The sequence below is a fragment of the Pundamilia nyererei genome, unplaced genomic scaffold (genome assembly GCF_000239375.1).
Source record: "Pundamilia nyererei isolate P.nyererei 1_Seehausen unplaced genomic scaffold, PunNye1.0 scaffold00153, whole genome shotgun sequence".
Classification (NCBI taxonomy): Eukaryota; Metazoa; Chordata; class Actinopteri; order Cichliformes; family Cichlidae; genus Pundamilia; species Pundamilia nyererei.
The window spans coordinates 1,336,791-1,347,591 of record NW_005187554.1 but is presented as its reverse complement, the minus strand read 5'-3'; the positions used below and the strand labels follow the sequence as shown (position 1 = coordinate 1,347,591).

General features: G+C 40.3%; 1 protein-coding gene across 1 annotated transcript in view; it reads right to left on the bottom strand.

The window, feature by feature from the left end:
* gmds (GDP-mannose 4,6-dehydratase) overlaps nucleotides 1-10,801 on the bottom strand; it is a 192,256-nt gene that overhangs the window by 35,602 nt on the left and 145,853 nt on the right. Inside the window, exons 8-9 of the mRNA XM_005745075.2 lie at nucleotides 2,439-2,557; nucleotides 2,014-2,110 (exon numbers count right to left, since the gene is read on the bottom strand). Coding sequence (XP_005745132.1) covers nucleotides 2,014-2,110; nucleotides 2,439-2,557 — 216 coding nt within the window. The remainder of the gene's footprint in view (nucleotides 1-2,013; nucleotides 2,111-2,438; nucleotides 2,558-10,801) is intronic.

The window sequence follows — 10,801 nt, the reverse complement described above, 5'->3', positions numbered from 1 at the left end:
CACACACACACACACACCTCGTTTTGGGCCCCACACAGACACACATTCAAACTTTTGTACTGCTAAACAGCAAACAAGACACCAAAAGAGTCTGAGTCAGCTGAAGTCTTAGGATATACACACACACACTTGATGACAGGTATTTCCACTTGAGGTGAGGCACAATGCTGAGCTATGAGCCCAGTGTCAGTCACTTCCTGTCTGCCGGGGTCAGAGGTTAAACATCCTTCAGTCTCTTTAAGCCATATAGAAGGGACAAAGGGAAAGAGTAGAGAAATTGCCCACTGTTACTGAACCATCCTCCCCTTGTTATCCATGCAAGCTCACACTTTGTTATTGCTCTGTGTTTATAACACCACACTTCAGGAGCAGTGTTCCCTTTGCTAGTGCTAATAACATGGAGCACCATAGCAATATACCATGGAAGCAGCAAAGGGTCAGCAGTTAGGAGTTATTCCACACTTGCTACATGAATAGTTTTTCTTTGAATGTTTACCATAATTGTGGTCAAGTGAGGTGACTCGACTGAAAAGCAGCAACAATAACGCTCTCAATGCTGGCTTCTCTCTTTCTTGTGTTCAAACACTTGTTAGGAAGCTGTCAATATGATAAATTTTATAGTGCTGGGTAGCTATAAGGGCATACAGTCATGCGGAAAAGAAGGTTTTCACAGAAAGGATGCAGCACAGCACAGCCTTGCTGCATCCATAGGATTTAAGAGGGTAACTAGCAGCCATGTGCTGATAATTAAATACACTTGACTGAGCATCAGCAAGTGAGAGATGTTTGCAGTCTGGAGCATTCACATGTGTGTTAACACAATGCCACAATATTCCCCGGAGTGGATGTCCCAGAAAATTTACCCAAGGCCAGATTGTGCAATGCTCAGAGAAATTAGCTGGTTATCACAAATGGACATGTACGCTGATTTGATCATATTTTAGAGTAGTTGTCCATACAGATACAGGGTTAGGACCTTGAGTGAAAAAGCTGACACGGACAGAGAATAGAGGCCCAGGTGTGTAACCAGTGCTGCCGTACCTTCAGCTGTCAGTCACTAGGGGCTCCTTACTAATCCTCTGCCATCACTCAACTGCATCTCAACTCTAATCTCACCAGGCCAAAGCCCAGGAGAGAGGAGCTCCTGCTTTAAACTGAGAGGATGATGGCTAATCTCAGCCACAACACCCCAGGGTAACCCTAGAATGTCCACAGGGAGTAACTGCAATAACCCTTGACCAGGGTGATGAGAGAAAGACCTCCCAAATTCAGCAGACACCTTTCGAGAGATGGAGGAGTAATACACTGGCTAACATTATGAGTTTGATTTTTAGAACTATCACCTCAGCAAGCACAATCTCACGAAAGAGGCACCAATATCTCTCCTGTGCTATCAAACTAGCCTCTCATTCAGCAGAATTGCCTCACTAACCCTTTGAGTCAAACTAACAAGTTGTTAGTATTACAAATTTCCAGGTTGGACGCACTTAGCATAAGGTGGCAGGATATAGCTTTCAGTACTCTTAAAGAGCTTATCTGGCTTGTTTCCAGCTGTTTAAAAAAAGCATACAATAAGCAGCCTGAGGCTGTCAAGTGACTGCATCCACTGTAGCTGACAAGCATATAGTGCCAGACACAATTACCAGCAAACACATACACAAAGAAAAACCATGAAACATTCTTATATAGAACAATAAATATGTGCCGTGATGCATTATAAATTATATGCAACTATATAGATTGCACCACTATAGTAAACCATTTTCATTCTGAAGCCTCCTTTGGTTGGTGTGGTCCACAGTATTGTGCAGTTAGAGAGAAAAATCACCAAAGGTTTCTGGGATCAAATGTACAAATGTGTATTATAGACTTTATATAGGCCAGTATAGCAAGCATCTCCAGGTTCCCAGAACACAGAGGGAGGGGCAAACAGACCAAAGGTGTAAGAACTGGGTGCATGAATACACGTGCATTATACATATAGACACAAATGGTAGGAGAAACTTGACTTACCACTTCGGTGGGACGGAAGTATTTTGGGTCCACCTTCACATGTATCACCCCTGTCTCCTGGCAACGGCCAACCTCCTTCTCATCCTTTCCCTCCCACCTGGAAAGAAAGAAATCTTAGCAGGAACTAAGAGTTTCCCACACCTGCTCCAAGATTCAAGCGCCGTGATTACTTCTTGTGTAGTTTGTTTCCTTAAAGTCTCATCCAGACAAAACATGTCACCTGCCTTTTTTCCCCCCCACAAACGAACACATCCTTTACCACATGTCAGTATCTCACAGCACATAAGAGGGGAGGTGAATGACAGGTTAAACATGGGAGGAATCTTTCCAAGACAAGAGACAGAGGGTTGGGGTGTCTTATATTGAGGCCTCTCAGGCAAATCTGTGATTTTGACTGCAAAAAGAATACTGATATGTTGACTTACACAATGGTCTTTCCCACATGTCCAAAGGCCCTCTCCACAAACTCCCTCACACTGTGCACCTCCCCTGTTGCTATGATGAAATCCTCGGGCTCCTCCTGTTGCAGCATCAGCCACATAGCCTGAAAGAGACAGACACAGAGACAAAGACAGAGAGGTCAAACTACTGAGAGATCATAAAGACAGTTCGGTGATCCACACTGGACCGTGCCAAACTCAGCCCTGACAGACAGGAAGTGAACCTGCGACCTCTGAGCGGGGCATTCGCCCATACCTCTGCCCTGACGTCACTACAAGGGCTCTGGGGACACATACTGTGGGAAAGGAGGACAGAGCACTCCCACAGGCCCACTGTGTTGCTGGCACACAAAAATGCACACGTGGCCATGAATACACGTGCATTCAGGCCAACAGCGTTGCACAACTGACATACTCTAACAACTCAAAGATATTTTAAGACACATAAAGTGAAAGTAAAGAAGCTGATGAAATTCCTCAAATACAAATGAATTTTCCAAAACCTTATATCCTGACTCGTGTTTACTATTCCTAATTACACTGTGCAGGCAACGTTATTATTAGCTTAGATACCCCAGCGTAACCTATTACTTTAGGTCCCTTAACGGACACGGTGCTATATTAAACAACTAGCGAAGGCGTGGTTCCATAATATTTATGGTGAACTGGAGCCAGCAGGTCAGAGCTGCTGACCCCTGGCACATCCAGCATGATTAGAAGAAACTCGCCAGGGACACAAAGACAGACCAACGGACGCTCATGTCTCTACTCTTTAAAATCACAGAAGAAGACAGAATGAGAGTGACACAGAAGGCCTAGTCGTAATTTTTTCATGTTAAATGCAATTTCTATATAAACAAGACTAAAATCAGTGTGTAATTGAGACTCTATTGTTTCAAATTGTGCTAACTCATTTCAGTTTATTTATTTATTTGCTTCAGATTCTGAACTATTTGAAGAAGAAAAAACTACTGTGAAATTAAACCCAGCTGTTATATTAAGTTGCTATAAACAGTCATGAATGTCATGTATTCTCCGACTCTTCATTATTTCCCCTTCAATAGCTCAACAACTGGGCTTGTAAATATAAAATATATCAGCAGATTAAAATCTCTGACATCTCATCATTTTTTTCTCAGTTCTATGGGTAAAGGGTCACATTTAACACTTACAACTTCCTGTCAGCAGTTTGTTGGCAACGTTTTTGTTTTGCAGTAAAACTTGCGCAGAAAGATGCAAACATTTCTGTGCATTGAAGTTTAAAAGACTGCAAACAGTACAAAGACAAAGGTTAAACTGCTCGATACGATGCTTTGATGAAACAACAAATGAAACGTGCCTCTAGACGTTTAGGTGATCACTAAAACCCCTTACATCTCGTGAAGGTAAAACCTTTTAGTGCATCTGTGAAAAGGTTTAAGCTTCAGTGTTCAGTACCCGATTGATTCCAACATGCACTGATACAACCCCAGAAGTACCCCGAAAACCAGTTTGTGGTACTTTTTTCACACAACAGTTTAAAAACTGACACAGTCAAAAGAAAGTCAGTTGTGATACGGAATAGTAATCTTTGCATCAGATTTTCATAGTAATCAAAGTAACAGCGACTGCTAATTTGTTTACAATTCTATGATAATGTCACCAGTAGTGAAAAAAAAAAAAAGACAGTCCTGTTTCTCTTACTCTAAATGTTGTGTAATGCTGTGAGCTTGCATGCTGAACTACTGTATGCACACATTTCTGTGCACTGTTGTGGCATTGTTTAAGCACATGCCTTCTCGCAAACACACCAGCAGTGATGGAATGAACTTCCTCAGGGAGGCGAGGGCCATTCTACCTCAGGATCGTTCAGGGTCACCTGAGCGCTCAACAATGATGACTCCCCTGAGCCTGACCTCTGACCTCTCACCCTCTGGCCTCTGATGAACAAACCAGACTCTCACACGGCTACACAAGACAAAAATTGCAACTCGGCGTGTAACTGACAGCAAAACAAAGCATCCAGGGCGTCATCAGAATATGTTATTCAGTCTGCTGCCACATTTTGGGCCTGTGAAGTTTACAGGAAAATGTAATTCTCTTACAAACGGCTGCTTCTGACAAATCATAAGTAACAAACAAGCAGAAGAGATAACAGAATATTTCATTAGCAGTCCGACAGTTTAAACCTTTTATGTTGTGAACTGCTATGTTTTTCCATGGCTTTGACCACGATTATGCATTATTGGAAAGCAGAAAACCCCGTGGGTCAAATGGTGTAAACCACTTTAACGTTTTATTACTACAGCAACAACTGCAGATGCAGAGGACCCCGATGTTTTAACAGGAGTCCATAAAGATCAAAACTGTAGTTTTCTAAACTTTCACTGTCTATACAGGCGCATTTATATTCAATCATCAAACAATAAAAAGTTTCAATTCCATTTTTTAAATCTTTTTGAGTTAAAACTAAACTGTTCCATGGATAATGGCATAAATATTGATCATGGATATAAATTGAGCTATGACATTTTTGTGCAATATTCCTGCAGTCTTCTTTTAGCTCCAGCTCCAAAGTGCTCGACGGCATGTTCATAAACACGAAGCACACGAGTCTTGAGTGAAGACGAGTAAAGAGTTTGCTTTCATCCGTTATATCAGTGTATGTTGAAGATCTTTAGACAGCAAAGGCAAACTTAGATGTCAATTTCATTCAGATCTTTCTTTTCTTGTTGTTTTTGCTACATTAAACAGTTTATACAAAATAATTGAGTGTTACCACAAAAGTAGCCAGCATATTACACTACAATATTTTAAATTTATATCAACAATACAGACATCAATCCTGAGAATTTAATCAGAGGTGAGTTCCCAGTCTGCCATTTCCAAAATATGTCAGCGCTTTCCTTTTCGACGTGAGCAGGAATAAGCATCACTGGAAACAGTGGAATATCAAACACTGACATCTACACTGTAATACTGTTTTGATCATCTGACTGGCTGATTATTTGAACTTGTAATGAAGCAGGCTCATTCCCTTTTCCTGAAAAACCCCACTGATGGATGTGTAGCCTGCAGTAAACTGGATGGCTGTGATGATGGGAATTGGAAACGTAGGTCTGCTTCTCTTGCAGCCAGAGAAAATGTTTACGGCAGGAGCTGAGTGATATGGCCTCTGCTGATTTTTTTTTAACAAGGATATGTAATAAATATTCTGATGTGTATTTTTCTACGTATTGTAGTGGGAATAAAGAAGAATGAAACGGAAGATTGGTTTATTCATCTCAGCCCGTTCAGCGATAACTTCTCGTTCTCGGCCTCTTTACACCCGCTTTCCTTCTTTTACCTTTTACCCTCTTTTCCCCCCTTCTCCCACTCCTCCTCCCTCAGGATCGCTCTGCTTCATTAGCTATCTGATAAACAGCTCAGAGGTTCAGCCCTCACACTGAACCCGCACCTTCCTGTTCACATGGCCACAGGATGACCCCCCATCACACACTCCACACTTGACTGCAGCTCAGAAACAGCCAGCGACCACTGCGGACCCCTTTACCTGAAACATATTCTGACACACACGAGGGGAAACCGAGCTGACCAACGTTTAAATGTTTTTTTTATATTGTCGCGGAGTTCTAAATTTCTGTTGGAAGTGATATGAAATGTGGATTTCAGTACAGCTCTTGTTGTTATTGTTACTCAATTTGATATCTGTAATTATTAAAATACAAGCCAGATCTGCTTTTCGAGTTATTAAAATACTCTACAATACAAATTTTCCAACAAACTGGATAATATAAAGAGTTCTGGAGGGTAACTTTGCTTCTATATTATGCATAGTTTACTAATGTAATTAGTGAACTAAATGTAATGGCATAACTACTGACACTGCAATCCAAAATTACATGTTCCTGTTTTGATTTACGTTGTTTACTTCTTTTAATTATGTAGATCACGTGACCATATTGAGTTATAATGCATGTTATAGCAAAATTTTATAATCATTTCATTTAAAAAAAAAAATCAACACAAATTATTTCCTTTTTTATCTGCTGTTGTTGTATTTTATTTGCTTTGCTTCTTTATCTTGTAAAACAGAGTACTGTATACATATGATTCAGGAATCAGTAAATCTATTTTATTTATAATTTTATTTTATTTTTTTCTTTTTCTTTTTATTAAAGCCTTAAAACCAAACCAGTACTCAGTGTTCAAGATGACTGATAGACTGAAGAGACGTTTTTCCAACATAGTCCCAACATGCTGGAGGCCTACAGTAAAAGATGTACTAAAAATTATACATGCAATGCTTTAAAGCTGAATTCAAAGTTTAATATTACATCTTATAATAAAATGCCATCCTTCTGTAGCTGACAGGGAATCACTGAAACTTAAAGCCTGCTTAAAACACTTTGATTTGGAAATGGCCATGAATGCCAAATTAAAATCTGATGAAAAATCTTACACCAATAAAAAAAGTTAACAAGTAAAATATCAATGTATGTAAAATATCTTTGTGCAGATTCAGGCAACTTCAAACAAACATAACTGATTCAATATTAACCGACTCAGCAGTGACCTCAGCAGGGCAGCATCCCCTTAATACGGTAGAAGTTTCGTGGCTTCAGCATTCAACTGCCGTGGCTGCGACTTTCTTTCTTTTTTTCTTCTTACAGTGTGTTATATTTAATCTTTTCCATATGCTCCTGTGAGATAGAACACAGATAGAGCACAACCAAAGGGACTGAGCTGCGGGAAAATCCCTGGTTTAAACCAAAGGCAGCCTGCTGACTCAGAGAACTGAGCACAGGTCACAAAGTGCAATCTCACCACTATGACACCAACTCTCTGCTACTGCTGACTGCCTTTCAATAATATATACGTAGTAATTTGCAATAGCGTCACAGTCTCTGTCGATAAAATATTCTCCGATAGAGAATATCATCTCCAAGCTGGCAGAGAATAAAAGGTTTGTTTTGCTAAACAAGTGTTAAATCCTCAGGCAGAAAACAGATCTTATACTCGATTCCTTGTTTTCCAAAAGTGCCTAAAAAGCATCTTACAACAAACAGAGCACCCAAACCACAACTTAAGTGATGACTTATCTGGACCTCCTTCCTCTGCTGACCCCTCCATCCTCCCTTCTCCCACTCTGCGTCTCGCCTCTCTCCCAGGCTGTTATAGCCACTCCATCTTCCCTCTCTAGCTGCTTGACTCCAGCTGACATGTGGCATGGCTCACAGTGAACACTTAATAGAGCTGCGATTATGGCTGCACAAAGCCATCGGCCCCAGCACACACTTTCCTCCTCATTCAAATATGCAAATGTAAAGCAAAGCCACTTTTTACATGAAAAGCATAAATGCATTCATGAGGGCACTTATTCAAATTATTCCAGAAACACATACAGAGCTTTATAAACGGACTGGTCACACCAATTTCAGTTAGAATATAACATGTTGCGCACTCTGCTGTGCTGCAGAGAGTTTTGAGAAGCTGCGACTTCATGTCTTCTCAGCTATAGAGCTCGACCAGAGCTGGCTTTTCCAGCTCATTTGGAGCTTAAGAGGTTCTCAGCCCTGTTCCACAACATGCTTGCACAGCTGCCAGACAAGAATGTTAAAGCCTGAAAAGTTAAAAGAAATGCTCTCTTTTCTGGCGTGGACCAAAGTCAAGCCTTGAATTCGAGCAGACACAGCTCCAGTCTGCCGGGCCCACCGCTCTCCACTGATAGTGAGATTAATGACCTGCACTTACTACTATGTTATGATACTATGATACGTCACATTTGAGCTCAAACATGGCCACGTACGTCATAAATGTGTGTTATCGGCTGGTCTTTTCGGACCCACATCCATCAAGGGCCAGTACTTCCCGGATACAGTGGCAATCATCTACAGCCATCTTGTACTGAGATTAGGCAAATAGTATTGAAATGACGACTTCAGAATGACCTAGGGGCCACTGCTGATACCAGACTGAGGGCAGTTAACCTCTTACTACTGTGGATGTTTATATATGACTATATTTAACATCAAATTCATCATATTTTTCAAAACAATTCAAAAAATAATCTTATTTTGTGTTAAGAACCTTCTTTACTTCACAACAATTCAGAGTAAGACAAATACCAGGGGTTACGTTCGTTAAAGTTTCTACAAAATTCTTCATCAGTACAATTTAAGTCTTCATGACTTTTCAAATGAGTCCACTGGTGCTTGTACTTCCTATGTTCATGGTTTTCATATACTTTTTCATAAAGCTGTCATTAAAAGATGCTGCAAATGATAAGACCTTTTTCCCAGTTTCTGCCTTCTATCCTCAATAAACCAGAAATGTTCATTGCCAATGCAGTTTTTCTGGCAGCATTTCAGAAAGTGAATAGAAAAACAGATTTTTGTTTGCCACTCGTCAGCCCCCACCCCCACTGAGGTGTGAATGTTGCAATGTTGGCTCGTTCACTTCTGCCTAAAATCCAGAATAGTCTAGAGTGGTTCAGTTGTCAATAGTAAAACGTTTTGATTTCACTCTGATTTTTTTCCACTCTTCTCTGACCCCAGAAGGGATTTAACATCATTTTTCTAAGACATTACACATGTCAGAAAATAACTAGAGGGAAGTCTGTGAACAATAGATTATTGAAGTGTTTTTCCATCAGTTTGTGTTCAGAATTGTCTGGTGGCTTCAGAATTGCAGCACAATGATGCACTCCGGCCAGGCTTACTTAGCCAAGAAGTTAGAGTGTATTAGTGCTTATTGCTTTCACAGCCTACAGTTACTTTTTACATTCTTTTGTTCCACCAACAACAATTGCAAATAGTCTTGTGCTCCAAGACATCAGTCACATAGGCCTAGAGACCAGTTGGCAACTACCTGGCAACCACTGGTTGCAAGGGAAAAATTTGTATTGCCCATCTGGCTAGTGAGTGGTTGGTTGCTGGAGGTGCGGTGAAAACTGTGAAACAGGCATGGAGGATTAGAAACTAGTCACTGACCCCAGGTAATCCCAGGTCACTAAGACAAATGCGTATTCCCCAACTAGTTGGTGAGAGGTTTGCATCATTTGCATTTAAAGTAAAAGTTGCAACTTTTGAAACATTGGTTTTAGTGGTAAGGCACAACTTTTATGTTAAAAGTGAATATTCTGTTTCTGGTTTGCATTGCACTTTTTTTTTAAGATTCACTGCTGTTTGGTGGTTAGTTACAAAGTCTTTGCCCACAAATCGACGTCTTTAATGCAAGCTACAAGTAATAAAAGCAATCACTGGGAGGTTTTTTGGGCAGTAATCTTTTTAAGACCAACTTCACCCAAATACAGCCAGAAGCCTCCAGCAACTAGCTGCCAATTGGTTGGGGAATCCACATTTTTCTAGAATCCAGACATGTCAGGAGGTCCCTGACCGGTCTCTAGGCCCGGGTGACTGAGGCCTAATTTAATCCAAACTGATGTTACATGTAAGCATTTTGATGATTCAAATATATTTCGTAATGCTCAAGAACACAGCCGATGCTGTTTTTTGTATTCACGTCTTATATGTATATTTGTAACTAAACCACAACCATTAACTCGCAACCACTTGACAAGTGTGTATATGTTTGTCTATTAAATAAAACATTCCTGTGAATGTGTTCTACAGCATTCCATAACGGTGTAGATGATTCCAAAGAACTGTGGCTTCCTCTGAAAGATACACCCGAAATCACCCTTTTATTCTTTGTGCATCATTGCTGTAAAACACATTACCTTGCATGTTTACATCCTCCCCAACGGCCCCGACAAAGTGTTTAGAGCTGTCAATATGCAAGTGACTCATAAACCAAGAGTCCTCCTTGCTTCTCTAAACGGCGTATCACATAACAATTCCTGACGGCACAGCAATGACACACAGTCCATGCCTGTACAAACATTTTAAAAGCCAAATAAGCAATGCAAGGAAGAGAAGCAGATACAACTCTGCAGGATTATGTGTCGTCTGCATCATTAACTACAGGTAGCATTTGACACTTTTCCTTCTAAATCTGTTGAAAGCCGGTCAGACTCACTGACTTATAAATCAGATAAATTTCATGATCAATATTGGGAAGTAGTTTTATTTATTTATTTGTTTAACACCTTTGTTAAAAACTTGCACTCATAAACCAATCTCTACCTGATAAATTCAAATAACACCTAGCTCTGCTTTTGAAAAGGGACAGAGGGGTTTATGAAAAATTTTAAACCGTTTTTAAATTAACAACTTAACAACGGAATATTGAAAATGAATCAATTATATACATACAGTGGGGCAAAAAAGTATTTAGTCAGCCACCGATTGTGCAAGTTCCCCCACCTAAAATGATGACAGAGGTCAGTAATTTGCACCAGAGGTACA